The sequence below is a fragment of the Sceloporus occidentalis genome, unplaced genomic scaffold, assembly GCF_023333645.1.
Source record: "Sceloporus occidentalis isolate IW3139 unplaced genomic scaffold, rSceOcc1.0.p SCAF_533, whole genome shotgun sequence".
NCBI classification, from domain to species: Eukaryota; Metazoa; Chordata; class Lepidosauria; order Squamata; family Phrynosomatidae; genus Sceloporus; species Sceloporus occidentalis.
The window spans coordinates 5,514-32,624 of NW_028317513.1; the positions used below are offsets into that span (position 1 = coordinate 5,514).

General features: G+C 48.4%; 1 protein-coding gene across 4 annotated transcripts; it reads left to right on the forward strand.

The window, feature by feature from the left end:
• Window positions 1-777: 777 nt before the first annotated feature.
• LOC149271215 (disks large homolog 4-like) lies at window positions 778-26,794 on the forward strand. 4 transcript variants are annotated; one of them, XM_089507523.1, is made up of 20 exons: window positions 778-941; window positions 9,910-9,963; window positions 10,151-10,201; window positions 10,509-10,633; window positions 10,855-11,024; window positions 12,861-12,997; window positions 15,718-15,862; window positions 16,442-16,580; window positions 16,714-16,870; window positions 17,504-17,606; window positions 17,838-17,958; window positions 18,247-18,417; window positions 19,346-19,382; window positions 19,928-19,955; window positions 23,917-23,964; window positions 24,447-24,548; window positions 24,907-25,079; window positions 25,371-25,480; window positions 25,827-25,918; window positions 26,688-26,794. In XM_089507523.1, exons 1-20 carry the CDS (start codon window positions 936-938, stop codon window positions 26,792-26,794), a joined length of 2,076 nt encoding a protein of 691 aa, XP_089363649.1. In that variant the 5' UTR covers window positions 778-935. The 4 variants fall into 4 exon arrangements, with proteins under 4 accessions (XP_089363649.1, XP_089363650.1, XP_089363651.1 ...); XM_089507524.1 differs by having other exon boundaries at window positions 781-941; window positions 19,346-19,376; XM_089507525.1 differs by having other exon boundaries at window positions 781-858; window positions 9,910-9,981.
• The last annotated feature ends 317 nt before the right edge of the window (window positions 26,795-27,111 follow it).

The following is a 27,111-nucleotide window of genomic DNA, read 5'->3' on the forward strand; positions in this document are numbered from 1 at the left end:
CACTGGCCCCCATGAGCCAGAGTGAGCGTGAATTGGAGACCTCCACGTAGGGTGACCACATTTCATGCGATAGTTTTAGGGATGGAGTTATGTGGCTGGTTTGTGCTTGGTAGGGACGCGGCGATGGTTTTGGTTTAGTGGCGGTGGAGCTCTTGCACTGTGGTGTCGATGGGACACAGCACAGTTTAATAGATATGGCTTCATGTCTTGGGGGCGATTGCATGTGTGGCATTTTCCATATGTTTGCTCTTTAAATGGGGGACACATTATGCCTGCGCTCTAAATATAATGGCCAGCAGCCATTCATACTGCAGCCAGTCAGTATGAAAGTCAACAATGAACAAAGTACCAAAGCTAAAAACACATACGTCCCTTACGTAAACGGTCTGTTACATACCTGCCAAGTGTCCCTGTTTAAGTGGTCCTCCTTTTGTAGTCTAAATCCCTCTGTCCCCATCTATGATATCCCAGCATTGCATCCAGGTGCCGATATCCTGAAGATATCTCGCTATCGTGTGTTATCTGCCGGTATGTGGGGGGGAAGAGTACATGTATGTCAGCGTAAGTGTGCAATGGACAGCACTACATGTCACAGTCCATGTGTGCAAATGCCTTAACACATGCATTGTGTGTATTAGTGTGTAGTGTGTGTGTGGAGAGGCGCAGGTAAAGGGTTAATTAAATATATTATTCATGTATGTATACATATTATATATATATATATATTTTATATATCATGTATTGATTACCTATTGCCGTATGGTCTGATTCCAGAAATACCGTTACCAGGACGATGACTCCCCCCCACTGGAGCACAGTCCGGCTCACCTGCCCAACTCCATGAAAGCTCCAGAACTGGTCCACGTGTCGGAGAAGAACCTTTCCCAGATTGAGAACGTCCACGGATACGGTGTCCTCACTCACACATCTCCCCCATGAAGGTAACTTCAAATGGCCCAAGTCAGGGCAGTTCTGCATTGGGAGGGCAGTTCTGCATTGGCAGGGCAGTTCTACGTTGGGAGTGTGGGTAGAGGAGACGTGAGAAGGAGCGGGGCTCCCTAAGACCTTTTTATGAGACTTTCTCACCTGTATATAACCATTAATCATTTGCTGCATAAAATGACACAAACAACCCCGGTAACAGGACATCCTGTGATGTGTGCAGCAGCCAAAATTGCCCCAATCAGGCTGACCAGCAACAGCCTGGGCTCTCGGCGCAAGCGCAACTACACCCTACACAGCCCTGCTTCCTGATCACAGCGCTGTCAGTTACAGTGGAGATATATAATACTGACGGAATTAGTTATACGGCCGGAGAGTATATAATATGAGGAATATACAGGATATAACGGGTTATATAAGGACAGGATTAGTTATACGGCCGGAGAGTATATAATATATAATATGAGGAATATACAGGGGAATATAACAGGTTATAAAGATGGGATTAGTTATACGGGGCGGAGAGTATATAATATATAATATGAGGAACATACATCTCCGGCTCGTATAACTAATCCCATCCTTATTACCCGTTATATCCCTGTATATTCCTCATATTATATATTATATACTCTCCGGCCGTATAACTAACCCCGTCCTTATAACCCGTTATATCCCTGTATATTCCTCATATTATATATTATATACTCTCCGGCCGTATAACTAATCCCGTCCTTATAACCCGGTTATATCCCTGTATATTCCTCATATTATATATTATATACTCTCCGGCCCGTATAACTAATCCCGTCCTTATAACCTATTATATCCTGTATATTCCTCATATTATATACTCTCCGGCTGTAAAATGAATCCCGTCTTATAACCCATCATATCTTGTATGTGACGGAGACCTCCATCATTGGGGCCCTGGAGAGGCCTGACAGCCAGCCTCCTCCCTACTGACTAAGGGCCCTGACTTTGTAAAGACTTCTGTGTTCACCCCCAGCAGTATCATCTCATCACCTGCTGAGGATATTATCTCCGGCAGACAGCCAGGATCTGCAACCAGGGAGAGACCTACCGCAATTGTTTTAGTTTAATGTTGTATAAATCAGTCCCCTCTCCCCCAGTTCCACCACTACAGACATTTACCCAGGCCATCCATGGAACTGGTTTGGGCCGGTAATAGATAGTGGAGGTTGGGGACCCTATTGTATTGTTAATCCCTTTACTGCCCCTGTTGTCTCTGGAAGGCAGATTAAGGGGGCGGTTTGTGTCCCAATATCTTGTTTTATGTTAATGTGTTTGTGCATGATATATCCAGTCCTGTGTGTGAGAAATAAATCAGTCTTCGTTTTGGTTTATACCCTACACTGAGTCTTGGCGAGTTACTGGGAAACCGGGGAAAGAGTGTGTCCCAGGCTAAAGGAGCACAAGACAGCGGTCATACTCTGCAGCCCGTATAACTAATCCCGTCCTTATAACCTGTTATAGCCTGTATATTCCTCATATTATATATTATATACTCTCCCCCGTATAACTAATCCTTCTCCTTATAACCCGTTATATCCTGTATATTCCTCATATTATATATTATATACTCTCCGGCCCGTGTAACTAATCCCGGTGCTTATAACCTGTTATATCCCTGTATATTCCTCATATTATATATATATAACTCTCCGCCCATATTACTAATCCCGTCCTTATAACCCGTTATATCCTGTATATTCCTCATATTATATATTATATACTCTCCGGTCCGTATAACTAATCCCGTCCTTATAACCCGTTATATCCTGTATATTCCTCATATTATATATTATATACTCTCCGCCGTATAACTAATCCCATCCTTATAACCCACTGTTGGTCGAATTAATGGTCGAATTTCTCTTCAGAAAGAGTTTTTCTTATTTAGATCATGCGCAAGACAAGGCGAGACAAGGCACATAACACACAAAAAGTCGAAGCATTGTCTGATTATATGTTTAGATTACATGGTTTATATAGCATCTTATCTACTTGTAATAGCATGCATCATTATGATTGGTTACTTTTCAAGCAGGTTACACCTATTAAGCTGCATAATTAAAAATGGCCCAGACTTGACCTTTTATTCTATATATATATATATAGAATATCATAGAGGGAAGCGTGCTGGCGGGGGACTGGTGCATATATCATGGACATGACATTTTCTACTTCCTTATATGTAAGCAAATAATATTTTCGATAACATAAGTATTTTTCCAACACCCACTATATCCCTGTATATTCCTCATATTATATATTATATACTCTCCCACCGTATAACTAATCCCGTCCTTATAACCCGTTATATCCTGTATATTCCTCATATTATATATTATATACTCTCGGGCCCATAAACGAATCCCGTCCTTATAACCCGTTATATCCCTGTATATTCCTCATATTATATGTTATATACTGTCCCCCGTATAACTAATCCAGTCCTTATAACCCGTTATATCCTGTATGTTCCTCATATTATATATTATATACTCTCCCACTGTATAACTAATCCCGTCCTTATAACCCGTTATATCCTGTATATTCCACATATTATATATTATATACTCTACGGCCCGTATAACTAACCCCGTCCTTATAACCCGTTATATCCCTGTATATTCCTCATGTTAGATATTATATACTCTCCGGCCGTATAACTAATCCCGTCCTTATAACCTGTTATATCCCTGTATATAACAGAGTGGCATATAGGGGTATAAGGCATATTATGGGGCAGAGGGGCATATAGGGGGGTTATAAAGGCATATCATGGGGGCACAGTGGCATATAGGAGGGTAGAAGACATTTCTGGAGGCAGAGTGGCATATAGAGGGTTAAAAGGCACACCAAGGGGGCAGAGTGGCATAACTGGGGGGGGGGGGGGCAGGTTGGCAAATGAAAAGGAAATAAAAAATATATATCATAGCTTTTATTAAATATGAAAAAATAGTTTACATTAATTAATATTTACTAGTAAAACGTTTTTTCCTATAGGGTAGTCTTATATTCAGGCTTTTTGTTTTTTTCCTAAATTAATATTTTGATTTTGGGGGAGTCGTCTTATAATCGAGCAAATATGGTATATATTATATACTCTCCGGCCGTATAACTAATCTCCTCTTTATAACCCCTTATATCCTGTATATTCCTCATAATATACTAATAAACAATAATGGTAAAAACAGTATTTTTATCTAATAAACAGGAATACATGTATTTTAAAATTTTTGGTATCTATTATGCAGTATAAGTCAGCATATATTTTATACAAACTTTGGAAAACCAACAGCCATTTTAAGGTCCCCCACCTTAATTCATAATGCACTTTTCTTATAGATATGCCCCTCTTCCCCCCAGATATGCTTTATGATCCCCAGAAATGCCACTCTGCCCCCCAGAAATGCCACTTTTCCATCCCCCCAGAATAAACCCAAAATATAGGGCCGCACCCCACTTTGAAGACTTACAGTGTGGGAGAAAAAGTGCAACCTATATTGGGGCAAATACGGTATATTATATACTCTCCAACCCGTATAACTTATCCTGCCATTATAACCCATTATTTATATACAGGGATATAACAATATCAGGACTGCTATATGTGCATCGGGCCGATTGCTCAGACAATGATTTTCCGCCATGTCGTGGAGGGCGCCACCTCCTGTCCACTCGGTGGAATTTTAGGCGTAGGAGTTGCAGGTAGAGCTGATACAGGCTGTTCTAGGTCCTGGGGTTTGGGGTCACTCTGCATTCCTAGAACCCCGAAAGTTGTATGGGGTGTGTGGGGTCTCAAAGGATGGATGCCGTAAGGCTGGGAAGATGGTGGGATTTGGGGGAGTGTTGTTTGTGGTTTGTCTCATCTCGTCTCTTTGTAAATGAATGAACGTAGAACATCCTTCCCCATTTCTCTTCTCATCTTTCTATTTTCTCGCCATTCCCCCCATTTCTCATCAGCCTCATTTTCTACCCTTCCAACATGTCTCACCATCTCCCATTTCTTCTCTCTCCCCCAGATCCCTGTTCTCCTTCCTCCTGTTGTTCCATTGCCCATTCCCCCCCCCCCCCCCCGGTCCCTGGGTCCTGCCAGCTCCTCACCTCTCATTCCCATTTACTCCCCCTTCTCCTTTTTGTTTCTCCTCCACTCCCTCCATCTTCCCCCTCCCTCCTTTCTCTCCTGATCCTGGAGTCCCTCCTTCCCTCCCTGGCTTCCCCATCTGTAAGCATCCTCTGCGCTATTTGACAGAGCCCAGGGTAGATTCCCAGATAGATGCCCCAGACTCAGGTTGCCTCGCAGCCCTTGGGATCTCACGATGGTGCTTGCGCCCCTCTTGCTCTACATTTGGCAAGAGTGAGGAACGCAGGATCCGTCCTAGGCTGAGGGAAACCATCACCTTCATCTTTCTTCCTCCCTCTCCTCCCATCCTTTCTCTGTCTCTGTCCATCAGACCCTCTCCCTCCCACCCCCCCTCTCTCTCCATCTCTCTCTCTCACAGTGGATAGGGGGGGAGAGATGTTTGTTTCTGTTTGGTATGCAAAAAAAATGGGGAGACGGTTTATCAGCAACGTCAGGAAAGCAAAGAAACAGAGACAGACGGTGAGTGAGAGTGAGTGTGAGCAGCAGATCGTGACCAGCAAATGGGAGTGAGCATCAGACTCTATGCTTTTGAATGAGAGTGAGTGTGGGCATCAGATCATGAGCCGGTGAGTGTGAGCAGCAGATCCTGAGTTGGTGGATGAATTGGAGCGACAGATCCTGAGTTGGTGGATGAATTGGAGCGACAGATCCGGAGCTGGTGGGTGAGTGTGAGCGGCAGGTCCTGAGCTTGTGTGTGAGCAGCAGGTCCTGAGCTGGTGGGTGAGTGTGAGCGGCAGGTCCTGAGCTGGTGGGTGAGTGTGAGCGGCAGGTCCTGAGCTGGTGGGTGAGTGTGAGCGGCAGGTCCTGAGCTGGTGAGTGTGGGATATGGTTTGTGTCAGTGTGTGTATGTACGGGCTGGGTTTGTATGATTGTGCGTGATGTTGTGTGCCGCGGGTGTTTGTGTTAAAGCATTTATCGCGCAGGGTCAGTCTGTTTGTGTGAGATCTGTGGGTGATCTTGCACCGGCATATTGTGTACTGCAATGAATTGTGACATATTGCGTGATGTTGTGATATGCAGCCACTTGCTGCTGTATGGCAGACACAGCACCGTATTATGTGACACGCAGCTGATACCGGGGCTGTCCACCGTGTCGGGATATAGTGTGCTGCTGTGATATTATATAGCACATGTAATATGTTATAATATAAATATACGGAGAGATTGTGATATACTAGGACGTGTTGCACTCTAATGACGCTGTGATGTAATGTGTCAGATTGTTTGGTGACGGGGGTAATGCTGTATGCTAAATACGTTGGGATATATTGTGATGAAATAGGATGTATCGCATTTGCCGGTGATGGGGGATAACGTGATATCTGGATTCTGTTTGTATATACCGTGGTAGAATGGATTGTATCGGATAGGCGGTCGTAATGCTGCATCTGTAGTCTGTTGGGATATATCGTGAAAGAATGGGTTATATCACATATGCTGTGATAGAGGTGGTAATGCTGTATCTGGAGTCTGTTGGGATATATCGTGATAGAATGGGTTACATAGGACTGGGTGGTTATGGGGCGTAATGCTGTATCTGGAGTCTGTTGGGATATATCCTGATAGAATGGGTTATATCACATATGCTGTGATAGAGGTGGTAATGTTGTATCTGGAGTCTGTTGGGATATATCGTGATAGAATGGGTTACATAGGATTGGGTGGTTATGGGGGGGGTAATGCTGTATCTGGAGTCTGTTGGGATATATCCTGATAGAATGGGTTATATCACATATGCTGTGATAGAGGTGGTAATGCTGTATCTGGAGTCTGTTGGGATATATTGTGATAGAATGGATTACATAGGATTGGGTGGCTATGGGGTGGTAATGCTGTATGCTGGATACGTTGGGATATATCGCAATAGAATGGGTTGTATCGGATTGGCTGGCAATGGGGGGATAATGCTGTATGCTGGATACGTTGGGATATATCGTGATAGAATGGGTTCTATCGCATAGGCTGGTGATGGGGTTGGGAAATGCTATATGCTGAATACATTAGGATATATCTTGATAGAATGAGGTATATGGCAATATTTCATGAGACGCTTCATACCCTTTGGGTGACTGAGCACAAAATTCTCCTCAAATTAATGTGTATTTTGTTAGGAGGTGTAAAATGACGCATTTATATGGGGTATGAATGAAAGTGCCTGGCTGGGCTCAGTGACGGCACATGTACGTCACTCCTTCACACGCCATTCCCTCATTCCTCCTCCTTTGCCGCCGTCCCCTGAGTAGTCGGGGGCTTGTTTATTCTTATGATTTTCCCAATCTCTGTATTCCCAGTAACCCCAAACGCTGAGACAAATGAAATGGTTAAAGTTATTTGTTACGAGAAATAAAGCTATATTTAACCATTTATTTCCCCGCATCCAAAAAGTGTTTCCCAGTCACAGAATCTGTGCAGGAAGCATCGGGGTGTAAGAGTGCGCGTGTGGAGTGTCACGGCAGGAATAACAGAGAGGGCTGCGGGGCAGGATGGAGGGGCAGTGACAGAGCTGTGTGTGTGCGGGGTTAGTATAGGAATAGCAGAGAGGGCTGCGGGGCAGGATTGGAGGGGCAGTGACAGAGCTGTCTGTGGGGGGTTAGTATAGGAATAACAGAGAGGGCTGCGGGGCAGGATGGAGGGGCAGTGACAGAGCTGTGTGTGGGGGTTAGTATAGGAATAGTAGAGAGGGCTGCGGGGCAGGATGGAGGGGCAGTGACAGAGCTGTGTGTGGGGGGCTAGTATAGGAATAGCAGAGAGGGCTGCGGGGCAGGATGGAGGGGCAGTGACAGAGCTGTGTGTGCGGGGTTAGTATAGGAATAGCAGAGAGGGCTGCAGGGCAGGATGGAGGGGCAGTGACAGAGCTGTGTGCGGGGGGTTAGTATAGGAATAGCAGAGAGGGCTGCGGGGCAGGATGGAGGGGCAGTGACAGAACTGTGTGTGTGGGGTTAGTATAGGAATAGCAGAGAGGGCTGCGGGGCAGGATGGAGGGGCAGTGACAGAGCTGTGTGTGGGGGGTTAGTATAGGAATAGTAGAGAGGGCTGCGGGGCAGGATGGAGGGGCAGTGACAGAGCTGTGTGTGGGGGTTAGTATAGGAATAGCAGAGAGGGCTGCGGGGCAGGATGGAGGGGCAGTGACAGAGCTGTGTGTGCGGGGTTAGTATAGGAATAGCAGAGAGGGCTGCGGGGCAGGATGGAGGGGCAGTGACAGAGCTGTGTGTGTGGGGGGTTAGTATAGGAATAGCAGAGAGGGCTGCGGGGCAGGATGGAGGGGCAGTGACAGAGCTGTGTGTGGGGGGTCAGTATAGGAATAGCAGAGAGGGCTGCGGGGCAGGATGGAGGGGCAGTGACAGAGCTGTGTGTGGGGGGTTAGTATAGGAATAGCAGAGAGGGCTGCGGGGCAGGATGGAGGGGCAGTGACAGAGCTCTGTCTGGGGGGGGTTAGTATAGGAATAGCAGAGAGGGCTGCGGGGCAGGATGGAGGGGCAGTGACAGAGCTGTGTGTGCGGGGTTAGTATAGGACTAGCAGAGAGGGCTGCGGGGCAGGATGGAGGGGCAGTGACAGAGCTGTGTGTGGGGGGTTAGTATAGGAATAGCAGAGAGGGCTGCGGGGCAGGATGGAGGGGCAGTGACAGAGCTGTGTGTGCGGGGTTAGTATAGGAATAGCAGAGAGGGCTGCGGGGCAGGATGGAGGGGCAGTGACAGAGCTGTGTGTGGGGGGTTAGTATAGGAATAGCAGAGAGGGCTGCGGGGCAGGATGGAGGGGCAGTGACACAGCTGTGTGTGGGGGGTTAGTATAGGAATAGTAGAGAGGGCTGCGGGGCAGGATGGAGGGGCAGTGACAGAGCTGTGTGTGCGGGGTTAGTATAGGAATAGCAGAGAGGGCTGCGGGGCAGGATGGAGGGGCAGTGACAGAGCTGTGTGTGCGGGGTTAATATAGGAATAGCAGAGAGGGCTGCGGGGCAGGATGGAGGGGCAGTGACAGAGCTGTGTGTGCGGGGTTAGTATAGGAATAGCAGAGAGGACTGCGGGGCAGGATGGAGGGGCAGTGACAGAGCTGTGTGTGTGCGGGGTTAGTATAGGAATAGCAGAGAGGGCTGCGGGGCAGGATGGAGGGGCAGTGACAGAGCTGTGTGTGTGTGGGGGTTAGTATAGGAATAGCAGAGAGGGCTGCGGGGCAGGATGGAGGGGCAGTGACAGAGCTGTGTGTGTGTGGGGGGTTAGTATAGGAATAGCAGAGAGGGCTGCGGGGCAGGATGGAGGGGCAGTGACAGAGCTGTGTGTGTGTGTGGGGGGGTTAGTATAGGAATAGCAGAGAGGGCTGCGGGGCAGGATGGAGGGGCAGTGACAGAGCTGTGTGTGTGTGCGGGGTTAGTATAGGAATAGCAGAGAGGGCTGCGGGGCAGGATGGAGGGGCAGTGACAGAGCTGTGTGTGTGTGCGGGGTTAGTATAGGAATAGCGGAGAGGGCTGCGGGGCAGGATGGAGGGGCAGTGACAGAGCTGTGTGTGTGGGGTTAGTATAGGAATAGCAGAGAGGGCTGCGGGGCAGGATGGAGGGGCAGTGACAGAGCTGTGTGTGTGCGGGGGGGGTTAGTATAGGAATAGCAGAGAGGGCTGCGGGGCAGGATGGAGGGGCAGTGACAGAGCTGTGTGTGTGTGGGGGGGTTAGTATAGGAATAGTAGAGAGGGCTGCGGGGCAGGGTGGAGGGGCAGTGACAGAGCTGTGTGCGGGGTTAGTATAGGAATAGGATTTATTATTATAACTATTAGTAATAAAATGTAAATGTTTTATGTTTTTTAGGCCAGTTCCCCTCCTGTGATTGTGAACACAGATACGTTGGAGGCCCCAGCCTATGTAAGTGACACAACTGAGGTATTAATACCGTATATACCGGTATATGTAGAGTCTGCCCCTCCCTCTGCAGGGTGACACAGGGAGCTGTGAGTCTGCCCCTCCCCCTGTGGGGTGCTCCTCCCCCTGTGGGGTGTGTGTACATGTTTGTAAAGCGTGATTCTATTGGTTTTCGTTTCTTTTTTTTCAGGTTAACGGTACAGAAGCTGAAATGGAATACGAGGAGATCACATTAGAGAGGGTGAGAGTCGGGGCAATAATAGTCAATAATAGTCAATGACCCAAAGCGCCCCAGATACCTCCACTTTCCATTTTTCCTCCTCTTTTTCGTCCTCCCCCTGCCCTGTTATTAGCCCGAGATTTTTGTGATGCCGGTTCCCCCTCCGTTGCTGTGGGGCTCCGGTCTCGCAGTTTGCCGTTTGTACAGTGCCTCAGCAGGATCATTCCCAGTCCTGGCTATGATGTTCTTTATCTCTCCTTCCCCTTCTATAGTCTTTCTCTCCTTCTCTCCCTTTTTTTTACGACTCTCTTCTTTCCTTTCTTTTTAGGGTAACTCAGGTCTGGGGTTCAGTATTGCAGGCGGAACTGACAACCCCCACGTGGGTGATGACCCCAGCATCTTCATCACCAAGATCATTCCTGGTGGGGCGGCTGCCCAGGATGGACGTCTCAGGTACCGACCGGTCCTGTTACTGTTCTGTGCGGCCCGTTTCTCCCTGCAGAACGTTGCATCTCCCGTTCCGTGATCTCTGCTCCTCTTCAAAATGTTTTCTTTGTCTCGCCAGTAAACACTCATTAGTAGATCTACCATGTGATGACCCTCTTTGCCTGCCATACGTGATGTCAACACGGCTACATGTGATTCCCATGATTCACACACGCCTTCTCTTGCAGGGTGAATGACAGTATCCTGTTTGTGAATGACGTGGACGTGCGAGAAGTCACACATAGTACGGCCGTTGAAGCTCTGAAGGACGCGGGGTCCATTGTGCGCCTGTATGTCATGCGCAGGAAACCAGCATCGGAGAAAATTATCGAGATCAAACTCATTAAAGGACCAAAAGGTGAGAGGACCTTGGGTTTCTCCGTCCTCAGACCTTCCAGCTGCTCTCAGATTACCTTCAGGTTAAATTAATTACAACTGCTAGGTGATTAAGACTAAGCCATTCTATTGTTTCTCACATGCAGTATGATAAGGAGCCAGGGGGGTTGTCTAGTAGATTGGGATCAGATAACACAATAGGTTCAGCTATGTTATGAGGCTTGTCTGTGGGCGAAGATACCCCGGGGATGGCTGTACCCGGATCTCGAACATCATAGTGGTGTCACCAGGGGTCTATCTTGGGCCCCTACATGGGTCCCAGGGGATCATTCTCCACCAATCTATCTGCATTACCGGCCAAAAGGCTGAGCCATGGGGACAGCCCAGGTGCCTCTCGTCACCTGTAGCTGAACTCGAGGCTGCTCACAGCCGCAGGGAAAACTACGGTTGAGGTAAGGGGGTGTGAGGGAAAGAGAAAAAGGGAGAGAGGAATGGAGGGAGTATGTATTATTGTATGTACGTTAGAGTGTAAAAGTGTATGTGTGTAAGCATGGACAAAGATGGCACTGAGAAGCTGTTTGGGAACAAAGATGGCAGACACAGGCTGTTTGCCCGATGCATTACTTTACATTTATCAATGCTGAATCTCACCTGCACATGCTCACTAATGACATGTGAGCAATAGAAAGCGAACCCCTTATGTGTACACCATGGGGGCAACAATCATAACGTCCTGATTTTCAGTAACTGCAGGATGATTCCTCCCCATTGACTTATCTTTCCTCTAGGTTGAAACCCCCCCATTGACTTATTTTTCCTCTAGGTTGATACCCCCCATTGACTTATCTTTCCTCTAGGTTGATACCCCCCATTGACTTATCTTTCCTCTAGGTTGATACCCCCCATTGACTTATCTTTCCTCTAGGTTGATACCCCCCCATTGACTTATCTTTCCTCTAGGTTGATACCCCCCATTGACTTATCTTTCCTCTAGGTTGATAACCCCCATTGACTTACCTTTCCTCTAGGTTGATACCCCCCATTGACTTATCTTTCCTCTAGGTTGATACCCCCATTGACTTATCTTTCCTTTAGGTTGATACCCCCCATTGACTTATCTTTCCTCTAGGTTGATACCCCCCATTGACTTATCTTTCCTCTAGGTTGATACCCCCCCATTGACTTATCTTTCCTCTAGGTTGATACCCCCCATTGACTTATCTTTCCTCTAGGTTGACACCCCCCCATTGACTTATCTTTCCTCTAGGTTGATACCCCCATTGACTCATCTTTCCTCTAGGTTGATATCCCCCATTGACTTATCTTTCCTCTAGGTTGATACCCCCCATTGACTTATCTTTCCTCTAGGCTGATACCCCCCCATTGACTTATCTTTCCTCTAGGTTGATACCCCCCATTGACTTATCTTTCCTCTAGGTTGATACCCCCCATTGACTTATCTTTCCTCTAGGTTGATACCCCCCCATTGACTTATCCTTCCTCTAGGTTGATACCCCCCATTGACTTATCTTTCCTCTAGGTTGATACCCCCCCATTGACTTATCTTTCCTCTAGGTTGATACCCCCCCATTGACTTATCTTTCCTCCAGCTTGATACCCCTCTTAGCGGAAGTTGGTTTAGGCAAGTTTTGTGATAGTGGGGGAAGTTGAGGAAATCAGAATAATAAAAGCATCAATATGCGAGTACAGCCACCTTTTCCCTCATGTATCACCTTCCCTGGGGTAAAATAGGTTTACTTTACAACTAAATGCCCCCAAACAGCAGGTAGAAACCTGTGACAGCGTTTGTCTCCTTTCCTCGTCTTTCTCATCGCCGTCTTTCTTTTCTTTCCCAAAGGTCTGGGGTTTAGCATTGCAGGGGGTGTAGGGAATCAGCATATTCCAGGAGATAACAGTATCTACGTTACCAAGATCATAGAGGGGGGAGCCGCGCACAAAGACATGCGCCTTCAGATCGGAGACAAGATTCTAGCGGTAATTTTAAACTCTCATATAACCCCTCCTCTTACTCCATATAACCCTCTCTATATCCCCTCCTATTACACATATAACCCTCCCTATATCCCCTCCTATTACACATATAACCCTCCCTATATCCCTTCCTATTACACATATAACCCTCCCTATATCCCCTCCTATTACACATATAACCCTCCCTATATCCCCTCCTATTACACATATAACCCTCCCAATAACCCCTCCTATTACACATATAACCCTCCCCATAACCCCTCCTATTACACATATAACCCTCCCTATATCCTTTCCTATTACACATATAACCCTCCCTATATCCCCTCCTATTACACATATAACCCTCCCTATATCCCCTCCTATTACACATATAACCCTCCCAATAACCCCTCCTATTACACATATAACCCTCCCCATAACCTCCTATTACACATATAACCATCCCTATATCCCTTCCTATTACACATATAACCCTCCCTATATCCCCTCCTATTACACTTATAACCCTCCCTATAACCCCTCCTATTACACATAAAACCATCCCTATAACCCCTCCTATTACACATATAACCCTCCCTGTAACCCCTCCTATTACACATATAACCCTCCCTATATCCCCTCCTATTACACATATAAGCCTCCCTATATCCCCTCCTATTACACATATAACCCTCCCTGTATCCCTTCCTCTTACACATATAACCTGCCCTATATCCCCTCCTATTACACAAATAACCCTCCCTATATCCCCTGCTATTACACATATAACCCTCCCAATATCCCCTCCTATTACACATGTAACCCTCCCTATATCCCCTCCTATTACACATATAACCCCTCCTATTACACATATAACCCTCCCTATATCCCCTCCTAGTACCCTATAACCCCACCATATAACCACTCCTCTTAACCTCCTATTACACCAATAACCATCCCTATAACCCCTCCTATTACACATATAACCCTCCCCATAACCTCCTATTACACATATAACCATCCCTATATCCCTTCCTATTACACATATAACCCTCCCTATATCCCCTCCTATTACACATAAAACCCTCCCTATATCCCCTCCTATTACACATATAACCCTCCCTATATCCCCTCCTATTACACATATAACCCTCCCTATAACCCCTCCTATTACACATATAACCCTCCCTATATCCCCTCCTATTACACATATAACCCTCCCTATATCCCCTCCTATTACACATATAAGCCTCCCTATATCCCCTCCTATTACACATATAACCCTCCCTATATCCCTTCCTCTTACACATATAACCCTCCCTATATCCCCTCCTATTACACATATAACCCTCCCTATATCCCCTCCTATTACACATATAACCCTCCCTATATCCCCTCCTCTTACACATATAAGCCTCCCTATATCCCCTCCTATTACACATATAACCCTCCCTATATCCTCTCCTATTACACATATAACCCTCCCTATATCCCCTCCTATTACACATATAACCCTCCCTATATCCCCTCCTCTTACACATATAACCCTCCCTATATCCCCTCCTATTACACATATAACCTTCCCTATATCCCCTCCTATTACACATATAACCCTCCCTATATCCCCTCCTATTACACATATAACCCTCCCTATATCCCTTCCTATTACACATATAACCCTCCCTATATCCCCTCCTATTACACATATAATCCTCCCTATATCCCCTCCTCTTACACATATAAGCCTTCCTATATCCCCTCCTATTACACATATAACCCTCTCTATATCCCCTCCTCTTACACATATAACCCTCCCTATATCCCCTCCTATTACACATATAACCTTCCCTATAACCCCTCCTATTACACATATAACCCTCCCTATATCCCCTCCTATTACACATATAACCATCCCTATATCCCTTCCTATTACACATATAACCCTCCCTATATCCCCTCCTATTACACATATAACCCTCCCTATATCCCCTCCTCTTACACATATAAGCCTCCCTATATCCCCTCCTATTACACATATAACCCTCCCTATATCCTCTCCTATTACACATATAACCCTCCCTATATCCCCTCCTATTACACATATAACCCTCCCTATATCCCCTCATCTTACACATATAACCCTCCCTATAGCCCCTCCTATTACACATATAACCTTCCCTATAACCCCTCCTATTACACATATAACCCTCCCTATATCCCCTCCTATTACACATATAACCATCCCTATATCCCTTCCTATTTCACATATAACCCTCCCTATATCCCCTCCTATTACACATATAACCCTCCCTATATCCCCTCCTCTTACACATCTAACCCTCCCCATAACCTCCTATTACACATATAACCCTCCCTATATCCCCTCCTATTACACATATAACCCTCCCTATATCCCCTCCTATTACACATATAACCCTCCCCATAACTTTCTATTGCACATATAACCCTCTCTATATCCCCTCCTATTACACATATAACCCTCCCCATAACTTTCTATTGCACATATAACCCTCTCTATATCCCCTTCTATTACACATATAACCGTTCCTATATCCCCTCCTAGTACCCTATCACCCCACCATATAACCCCTCCTCTTACTCCGGATAGCCCTCTCTATATGCCCCCCGTATTACTCCATATAACGCTGCTGTTAATCACATGACTCCTCCATGTAACCCGTGTTTGTTGTGTTTATTGATTGGTTTGTCGTCCGTGGCAGGTGAATCACGTCAGTTTGGAGGACGTGATGCATGAAGACGCTGTGGCGGCTTTGAAGAATACATCTGATGTTGTTTACCTGAAAGTGGCCAAACCGACCAACGTTTATCTAAACGACTCCTACGCTCCCCCAGATATTACCACCTGTAACTATCAGCCTAACTCGCTATCTCTCATTTATTCATTCTCTCCTCCTACTCGTTATCTCCCTCTCTATTTCTCTCCTTTTCTCTCTCACACTCTCTCCCCTTCCCTTTATTTCTCTCCCTCTCTCTCTCATGGCGTCTCTCTATTTCTCTATTATTCTCCCTGTTTCTCTCCATTTTTCTCTCTCATGTTGTCGCTCTCTTTCTCTGTATCTATTTATCTCTGTCCTTTTCTCTTTTTATCTCCCTCCCTCTCATTCTCTATATTTCTCTCCCTTTCTTTTCCTTTCTCTCTATTTTTCTCCCTTTTTCTCTTAAATATTCTGTCTCTCTCTCTCTCTGTGTATCTCTTTATCTCTCTCCTTTGTCTTTCTATCTCTCTCCCTTTCTCATTCTCTCTCTATTTTCTATTTCGATCCCTTTCTGTGCCATTCTCGAGTCCTCCCCCTTTCTCTCTCGTTCTCCCTCTCTCTCATGTTCGGTGTATCTCTCTGCCTCTCTTGCTATTCCCCGTGGGTGCGTTGGGGTTTCTCTCTTGGTGCACCGATTAATCTAATTGCCCCTTTGATTTATCCCCAGCCTATTCCCAGCAGATGGACAGTGACCTCTGCCACCCAAGTTATTTGGGCCCTGAATACGCCTCAGTCATGACACCAACCTCCCCCCACCGATATTCCCCCATCCCCAAAGAACTCATGGGAGAGGAGGAGGTGCCCAGGTGAGTGTGAGGTGGGCTGAGGAGAGCGGGACGGTGGGCTTTTTCATTTCTGGGATGGCCCAGGTCTGTGTAGTCCCTGTTATTATTATATAGGGTTGTAGTTGGAGTGCTATGTCGCTTTGTCGCATTGCAGGGAGCCCCGCCGGGTTGTGATACACCGCGGCTCCACCGGGTTAGGGTTTAACATCGTAGGCGGCGAGGACGGAGAAGGAATCTTCATCTCGTTCATCCTCGCGGGAGGCCCGGCAGATCTGAGCGGAGCCCTGAGGAAAGGAGACCAGATCATGTCTGTGAGTAACACGAGACATGGCGTTCGCCGCCACCCCTGTGTTACAGGGTCACCGTACCCAAGGCTGGGTCCCCCTGTTTGAGGGCTGAGGAATCACCAGTCAGTCCCTCATACGGATCGCACTCAGCTATCCACGGATCATCCAGACCACCATTCACAGTAAACCAAGAAGAACTCTCTTTATTACAAACACACAGAACTTATATACAATCTCAATGCAATGTGTACCGAACCCAACCCCCAATCCCATCACTCACATCCCATCACAAATCCCATCAGTATACAGGGGATGTATCAGGTGAGGGGATTACAGAATACAATGGGTTCCCCCACCTGTGTTATCCCCCCTGTAGTGCGGGTGCCGTCTGGGCAGACAGGGCTGTGTTGGCTGATTAAGAGCCCCAGCCAGATTATAGGATCGTCTCTTTGAAGGCTGGGGCTGAATCCACATCAGTCTCTGGGCCGGTTACACAATTAACACAATATAATATATTACCGGGTCACAGTATACAGAACCGGACACAAAAGTGCTCCGTGACCCGGCTAAACTTCATATGACATATGAGCCAGCTAGCCTGGCCCTGTCACACCCTGTAACAACACGCTGTGGTAACGAACTCATCAACGTCCGCAGGTCAACGGGGTGGACCTGAGAAACGCCACACACGAGCAGGCGGCCCTGGCCCTGAAGAACGCGGGGCAGACGGTTACTATCATCGCACAGTACAAGCCAGAAGGTACGTAGCGTTGCTTCCTTTGTGGATTTGACGTTAAGGGTGTGTGGCCCAGGGTAGATGGATCCCGGATGGAGCTAAACATCGCCCTCGTGTCCAGAGACTAAAAAACCTCGACACAAAGTCCCAAGAGCTCCCATAAATGGCCTCACATAATCGTTGCATGTCTCGTGTGAGACGCACAGCGCGTTGTTTTCCAAAAAGTGTGAACTGAGATCACCGTAATGTCTCCAGAGTACAGCAGGTTCGAAGCCAAGATCCACGATCTACGGGAACAGCTGATGAACAGCAGCCTGGGATCTGGGAGCGCATCCCTGCCGAACACCAACGGCAGCAAGAGGGGCTTCTACATCAGGTAAGCCGAGAGACCGCCAGGGGTGGGGGCAAAGAGAGGCCCGACAGATGGCCGGACCAAAGAGCTGACAAAAGAGAGAGCAACGAGTGGAGAACAGAAAAGGAGGATGATCCATAAGACTAGGAGAAGAAGGTCCATAGACAATGAGTGTGGCAATGGGTATTTTTGTCCCTTTCTCTGCCTCTTCCATACTAGCGTCCCCCGGAGAGGGTTCCTTTATTCCCGTTTCCTGTCTCTGTGGTGTACGCGGCTGCTTGTTCAGCCTCCATCTCTTGTCTCCACACGCAGAGCGCTTTTTGATTACGACAAGACGCGGGACTGCGGTTTCCTGAGCCAAGCCCTCAGCTTCAAGTTTGGGGACGTCCTTCACGTCATTGACGCGACCGATGAAGAATGGTGGCAGGCCCGGCGCGTCCAGCCCGAGGGGGAGGAGATCGGCTTCATCCCCAGCAAGAGAAGGTAACCCTTCCTGAATGTATAGCTACCCCGCTCGCCCGTGGCCCCGCGATCCGGCCAAACCCACCTCCGCCACGGAAGATAGCTGGGGCCACCGCGTAATGGGACCTGTCCCCTGTCACGTGCGTTAAAGTGCGCATGGTGGCTGGAGAGACTCCGTCTCAAACAAAAACAATGAAGGACGCGGTTCATTTACGAACAAAAAAAAATGATATCCAATTAAAGAGGTCCTTGCGTCCCCCACATCATCTCTGAGGGTCCCTAAACAAATGCGTGAGATCTTGCCCCAAAATATTTACCGCCTTCGTGTTCCCGAACAGCCGTTTCCATCTTTCTTTATTATTTCATTTTATTAAAGGAACCACAGTATTTTTTTTAGCTTTTTCTTTTAGATTCTTGGCCTCCTGTTAAGAAACATCTCGGGGTAATAATAATAAATTAGTATAAAAAATGATTTTATTTAATATAAAAATAATGATTTAATTTAGTTTAAAAAATTATTTTATTTAATATAAAAAAAAAATATTTAATTTAATATAAAGAAAAATATTTAATTTAGTCCAAAAAATGATTTTATTTAGTGTAAAAAATGATTTTATTTAATATAAAAAAATATATTTAATTTAATTTAAAAAATGATTTTATTTAATATAAAAAATTTTTTTTAATTTAGAGTAAAAAATGATTTTATTTAGTGTAAAAAATGATTTTATTTAGTGTAAAAAATGATTTTATTTAATATAAAAGTAATGATTTAATTTAGTTTAAAAAATGATTTTATTTATTTCTCGACCCTCTGCACAGCTTTTTTAACTTAGGAGTGCGAGCGGAGGCTCGGGGGTATCAGCGAGGCGGGTGGGCGATCGTTAATAACCCTGCACGTGTCGCCAGCTCCGCTCATGGCTCTGGTCTTTATGCTTTGTCTCCGCAGGGTAGAGAGGAGGGAGTGGTCCCGCTTGAAGGTAAAGGTGAGGAGGGTCGCTGGGTGTTTGGCTTCATTAGTTTGGTGTATATGGGAATTTCAGCATGTTAGTGTGTCGCCTGATATCTGGGGGGCCGCTCCTAGGATTTGGGGTCTCATAATATGCATGTCTGGGGCTATCGGGGGCCGTTTTTTAGGTTTTGGGGTCCCGGGGCTGAGATAATATGCATGTCGGGGGCTTCTATTGGGGGGCGTTCCTAGGACCCCTGATGTAATTGTGACATCACAATAATATTATGAGGCTGCTGCCTGGCGCGAGGCTCTCCTGTCACGGCCGCCCCAGTTCCGCACTGAGACCGCTGCAGTAAACAGGGGTCTCTGTGACATGGCACTCACCAAGGGCCGGCCCGGACGGCTCCTCTGGGTGTAACATGCATGTTATCTGACAGGTATGCAATGATTTTGGGGTTCACATCATGGAGAGATGGAGCCCAGATCTCGCCCCAGCGCTGTCTGTCTGTCTGTCTCACTAAAACTCTGTCCATCTGTCTCCCTCTCACTTACTTTCTATCTCTTCCCTCTGCTGCGTAGGATCGAGGCAGCACAGCAGGGTCTCAGAGTATGTATATTCATTATATATCCCACTACACCCCTCCCCCGCCTGCTGCTTCAATATACAGCTCAACAGCTCCCTCTGCTATTCCTGCATCTCCATCCTGCCCCGCAGCCCCGCAGCCCTGCACACGCAGCTCTGTCACTGCCCCTCCATCCTGCCCCGCAGCCCTCTCTGCTATTCCTATACTAACCCCCCACACACAGCTCTGTCACTGCCCCTCCATCCTGCCCCGCAGCCCTCTCTGCTATTCCTATACTAACCCCCCACACACAGCTCTGTCACTGCCCCTCCATCCTGCCCCGCAGCCCTCTCTGCTATTCCTATACTAACCCCCCACACACAGCTCTGTCACTGCCCCTCCATCCTGCCCCGCACCCCTCTCTGCTATTCCTATACTAACCCCGCACACACAGCTCTGTCACTGCCCCTCCATCCTGCCCCGCAGCCCTCTCTGCTATTCCTATACTAACCCCCCCACAGACAGCTCTGTCACTGCCCCTCCATCCTGCCCCGCAGCCCTCTCTGCTATTCCTATACTAACCCCGCACACACAGCTCTGTCACTGCCCCTCCATCCTGCCCTGCAGCCCTCTCTGCTATTCCTATACTAACCCCCCACACACACAGCTCTGTCACTGCCCCTCCATCCTGCCCCGCAGCCCTCTCTGCTATTCCTATACTAACCCCCCCACACACAGCTCTGTCACTGCCCCTCCATCCTGCCCCGCAGCCCTCTCTGCTATTCCTATACTAACCCCGCACACACACAGCTCTGTCACTGCCCCTCCATCCTGCCCCGCACCCCTCTCTGCTATTCCTATACTAACCCCGCACACACACACAGCTCTGTCACTGCCCCTCCATCCTGCCCCGCAGCCCTCTCTGCTATTCCTATACTAACCCCCCACACACAGCTCTGTCACTGCCCCTCCATCCTGCCCCGCACCCCTCTCTGCTATTCCTATACTAACCCCGCACACACAGCTCTGTCACTGCCCCTCCATCCTGCCCCGCAGCCCTCTCTGCTATTCCTATACTAACCCCCCCACAGACAGCTCTGTCACTGCCCCTCCATCCTGCCCCGCAGCCCTCTCTGCTATTCCTATACTAACCCCGCACACACAGCTCTGTCACTGCCCCTCCATCCTGCCCTGCAGCCCTCTCTGGTATTCCTATACTAACCCCCCACACACACAGCTCTGTCACTGCCCCTCCATCCTGCCCCGCAGCCCTCTCTGCTATTCCTATACTAACCCCCCCACACACAGCTCTGTCACTGCCCCTCCATCCTGCCCCGCAGCCCTCTCTGCTATTCCTATACTAACCCCGCACACACACAGCTCTGTCACTGCCCCTCCATCCTGCCCCGCACCCCTCTCTGCTATTCCTATACTAACCCCGCACACACACACAGCTCTGTCACTGCCCCTCCATCCTGCCCCGCAGCCCTCTCTGCTATTCCTATACTAACCCCCCACACACAGCTCTGTCACTGCCCCTCCATCCTGCCCCGCAGCCCTCTCTGCTATTCCTATACTAACCCCCCCCACACACAGCTCTGTCACTGCCCCTCCATCCTGCCCCGCAGCCCTCTCTGCTTTTCCTATACTAACCCCGCACACACAGCTCTGTCACTGCCCCTCCATCCTGCCCCGCAGCCCTCTCTGCTATTCCTATACTAACCCCGCACACACACAGCTCTGTCACTGCCCCTCCATCCTGCACCGCAGCCCTCTCTGCTTTTCCTATACTAACCCCCCCACACACAGCTCTGTCACTGCCCCTCCATCCTGCCCCGCAGCCCTCTCTGCTATTCCTATACTAACCCCGCACACACAGCTCTGTCACTGCCCCTCCATCCTGCCCCGCAGCCCTCTCTGCTATTCCTATACTAACCCCGCACACACACAGCTCTGTCACTGCCCCTCCATCCTGCCCCGCAGCCCTCTCTGCTATTCCTATACTAACCCCGCACACACAGCTCTGTCACTGCCCCTCCATCCTGCCCCGCAGCCCTCTCTGCTATTCCTATACTAACCCCGCACACACACAGCTCTGTCACTGCCCCTCCATCCTGCCCCGCAGCCGTCTCTGCTATTCCTATACTAACTATAATATGAGGTCATGTAAATATAAATGCTGTTGGTGCGCTGCAGGCCCCCTGCCGCCGCGTTTAAAAGGAGCAGTTGGGCTGATTGATTGGCATATTATACTCGGAAGCTTTCAGGGCCCGGACAGGACTTATGACAAATGTAGGCAGGGCTATGTCATTTGTGGGTGGGGCTAGTCAGGTACATGGGCGTGACAAGCCCAAAACACCTTAAATTGTTTGGTAGTAGGTGGGGAACTGGGCGGGGAGATACCTGAGAGCTTTCAGGTCTTTTATTGGCCCCCCAGGCAGGTTGTACCCCAGAAAGCTGGGCACGCTGAGTATTGTGACCAATCAGAAGCCATCCAGATGGGAGGAGTGGTCCTGGCTGCCTACTCCATGCCATGTCCCTGCATTAACTCATCTCACTGATTTATCTTTACATTATACAGGGGGCCGGTCATTGATTTATCTATACATTATACAGGGAATCTCACTGATTTATCTATACATTATACAGGGAATCTCACTGATTTATCTATACATTATACAGGGGGCCGGTCACTGCTTTATCTATACATTATACATGGAATCTCACTGATTTATCTATACATTATACAGAGGCCGGTCACTGATTTATCTATACATTATACAGAGGCCGGTCACTGATTTATCTATACATTATACAGGGGCCGGTCACTGATTTATCTATACATTATACAGGTGGCAAGTCACTGATTTATCTATACATTATACAGGGGCCGGTCACTGATTTATCTATACATTATACAGGGGGCCAGTCACTGATTTATCTATACATTATACAGGGGGCCGGTCACTGATTTATCTATACATTATACAGGGGGCCGGTCACTGATTTATCTATACATTATACAGGGGCCGTCACTGATTTATCTATACATTATACAGGTGGCCAGTCACTGATTTATCTATACATTATACAGGGAATCTCACTGATTTATCTATACATTATACAGAGGCCGGTCACTGATTTATCTATACATTATACAGGGGCCGTCACTGATTTATCTATACATTATACAGGGGCCGTCACTGATTTATCTATACATTATACAGGGGCCGGCTCACTGATTTATCTATACATTATACAGGGCCGGTCATTGATTTATCTATACATTATACAGGGGCCGGTCACTGATTTATCTATACATTATACAGGGGCCGGTCACTGATTTATCTATACATTATACAGGGGACGGTCACTGATTTATCTATACATTATACAGGGGCCGGTCACTGATTTATCTATACATTATACAGGGGGCCGGTCACTGATTTATCTATACATTATACAGGGGCCGTCACTGATTTATCTATACATTATACAGGTGGCCAGTCACTGATTTATCTATACATTATACAGGGAATCTCACTGATTTATCTATACATTATACAGAGGCCGGTCACTGATTTATCTATACATTATACAGGGGCCGTCACTGATTTATCTATACATTATACAGGGGCCGTCACTGATTTATCTATACATTATACAGGGGCCGGCTCACTGATTTATCTATACATTATACAGGGCCGGTCATTGATTTATCTATACATTATACAGGGGCCGGTCACTGATTTATCTATACATTATACAGGGGCCGGTCACTGATTTATCTATACATTATACAGGGGACGGTCACTGATTTATCTATACTTTATACAGGGGGCCGGTCACGGATTTATCTATACGTTATACAGGGTCAGGGTGTTTTAGTTATGTGAATGAACGGATTAAAGAAAGGAATAAAAGGTTTTATAATAATTTGATTATTTCAGGTCGTCCCCGGGATCCATAATTCACATTTTTGATGTCAGCTTTTATTTTTTACAGGTCGGGAAGAGACAGTTCTGAGCTACGAGACTGTTGTGCATATGGAAGGTGACTGTCTGTATATCTGCCTAAGGTTCTGTCTGTCTATCCATCCCGCTGTCTGTCTCTCTTTCCATATCTGCCTCTCCAACTCTCTCTCCATGTCTGTTTCTCTCTATGTCTGTCTCTCCAACTCTCTCTCTCTATGTCTCTCTTCAAGGCTGTCTCTCTTGCCTTGTCTATCTCTCTAATTTTCTCTTCATGTCTGTCTCTCTCTCTATGTCTATTTCTCTAACTCTCTGTCTGTCTGTCTAACTCTCTCTCTCTCTCTCTATGTCTCTTTCTATGTCTGTCTCTCTAACTCTCTATGTCTTTCTGTCTCTCTCCATGTCTGTCTCTTTATCTATAATGTCTTTTGCATCAATAGCCCCTGTTACTTTGCTCCCCGGGGTCTCTGTGGCTTTGTTGCCCTTGCTGGGGGTAATTCTGGAATCTTTCGGGACGTTATCATCGCTGCCGTCTCGTAATCATCCTCTCTTTTCTGCTTTTAGTGCACTATGCTCGGCCAATCATAATCCTCGGCCCTGGGAAGGACAGGGTTAACGATGATCTTCTCTCTGAGTTTCCCGACAAGTTTGGCTCCTGTGTACCCCGTGAGTAGAAACCCCCAAATGTAGCCCAATCCCGAGCGTCCAGAAAGATTGTGGGGGGACGGGGGGCTTCGCTGGATAATCGGGGGTCCGATCTTCTCAACAATCCGAGTGACCCGCGGGCGAGAGCGCTCTTCGTGGGGAGGGCAAGGGGCCAGTGGGAGACGGTTCGGCAGCGAGAGGCAGTCCGGCGGTGAGAGGCGGTCCGGCAGATGGAACTCCGACGGCTGGGGAGAGCTGCCGGCTATTTGGACCAGATGCCCGGTGGTCCTCCATCTCGGCCCTCGATACCGGCAGGGGGGGTTACATTGGTGGTGAATTTGCCGGGTTTCAGGATGATGTTTTTGGGCTCGCCCCACAGATACGACCCGACCCAAGCGCGACTACGAGGTGGACGGGAGGGATTATCACTTCGTGTCGTCCAGGGAGAAGATGGAGAAGGACATCCAAGCCCATAAATTCATCGAAGCCGGACAATACAACGGACATTTATACGGGACGAGCGTGCAGAGCGTGAGAGAAGTGGCCGAACAGGTGAGCCTCGTCGCGCATCATGTAACGACTCGGACCCTTAATCACATTCAGGAGCCATATGCATTATGCCACTTCTGCTGGGTGGCGCCAAATCTTTGCCTCTAGACCCCCAGGGACGCTACTCAATGTTGTATTAACACTTCTGCTGCCAGAGCCCAGAAGAGTGTCTCTGTTAACCCTTGCTCTGCTGGGGACGCAGACGTTTTAGCTCTCGTCGGACAGTCGGCATTAACGCTGTCTATCCCAGGCCTGCTGTGTCATGTCTCTCTTTCCTGCGGTCTCTCTGTCCAGGGCAAGCATTGTATCCTCGACGTCTCTGCCAACGCCGTGAGACGCTTACAAGCTGCGCAGTTGCAGCCTATCGCCATTTTTATACGTCCCAAGTCTCTGGAAAATATCCTGTGAGTATGTTCAGCCACGGCTATCACTTTGTCTCGCCGCCCCCCCGCGTGTCTCTCCCGTCCACTGGCCCCGTCTGTGTTTTTTCCTATCTCTTACGGCCATATTTTCCCTGCAGCCAACGCGGGGTCTCCTCCATCTCCCCCCTCGGTGCGGTTCTCGGCGTCTCTGCCGATGCTGCCCCCGCATGTAGTCTCTGGGTTTGGACGATGCCCGTTGGATGCAGATACTGGGTAGCGGGGGGTGTAGTCGGTTCAGGGCGGCAGATCCGTGGGGACGTAATTAGTGGACGCGCATGTTCACTGCTGGTCTCTAAACGATGCTGAACGTTTACATTTCTTCCCACAGAGAAATTAATAAGCGTCTGACGGAGGAGCAGGCCAGAAAAACGTACGAGAGAGCGACCAAACTGGAGCAGGACTTTACAGAGTGCTTCTCAGGTGAGTGATGGCTCTGTGTATAGCGACAGTTGTGTGTACGGGGGCAGGCGGCAGTGTGTGTACGGCGGCAGACGGCAGAGTGTGTAGTGGCGGCAGGCGGCTGTGCGTAGCGGAGGCAGGCGGCAGTGTGTGGTGGCAGAAGGCAGCTGTGTGTAGCAGCGGCACAGTGTGTAGTGGTGGCAGACGGCTGTGTGTGGTGGCAGAAGGCATCTGTGTGTAGTGGCGGCAGGCGGCTATGTGTGGTGGCGGCAGACGGCTGTGTGTAGTGGGGGCAGGCGGCTGTGTGTAGCGGCGGCAGGCGGCTGTGTGTCGTGGCAGGTGGCTGTGTGTAGCGGCGGCAGACGGCGTCTGTGTGTAGCGGCAGAAGGCGTCTGTGTGTAGTGGTGGCAGACGGCTGTGTGTAGTGGTGGAAGACGGCTGTGTGCAGTGGGGGCAGACGGCTGTGTGTAGCGGCGGCAGGCGGCTGTGTGTAGCGGCGGCAGGCGGCTGTATGTAGTGGTGGCAGACGGCTGTGTGTAGCGGCGGCAGGCGGCTGTGTGTGGTGGCAGAAGGCATCTGTGTGTAGTGGTGGCAGACGGCTGTCTGTAGTGGGGGCAGACGGCTGTGTGTGGTGGCAGAAGGCGGCTGTGTGTGGTGGCAGAAGGCGTCTGTGTGTAGTGGTGGCAGGCGGCGGCAGGCGGCTGTGTGTAGCGGCGGCAGGTGGCTGTGTGTGTTAGTGCTGACTACATCTTCTCTCTTGTTCCTCCCCGGTTGACGCTCTCTTCTCCAGCCGTGGTTGAGGGAGAAAGCTTTGAAGAAGTCTATCATAAAGTCAAAGGAATTATCGAGGATCTGTCAGGACCCTACATCTGGGTTCCTTCCAGAGAGAGACTTTAAAAATCTGGCACTTCCCCCCATCCATCACATCGCAGCATCTGCCCTTCCCCTGGGGAGCTTTGGACTGGAGGCAATAAGGCACACATCTCCCCGGTGCCTTATTACTTCTCACGGGAGCGGAGGAGCCATTGGCACAGAGGATTGTCGAACACTGGCTCGGCTCTTGCGTGTGTTGGCGTAGATCGATCTGCACGCACACACATATCAGAATTCGGCTCTAATTTTGTAACCCAGTTCCTCAGAGGAGTGGTCTCCTATTGCCCCACCCCTGCTGTATGCAGAGGGTGTGTCTTTCTGCAGCCCCACCCAATGCAATG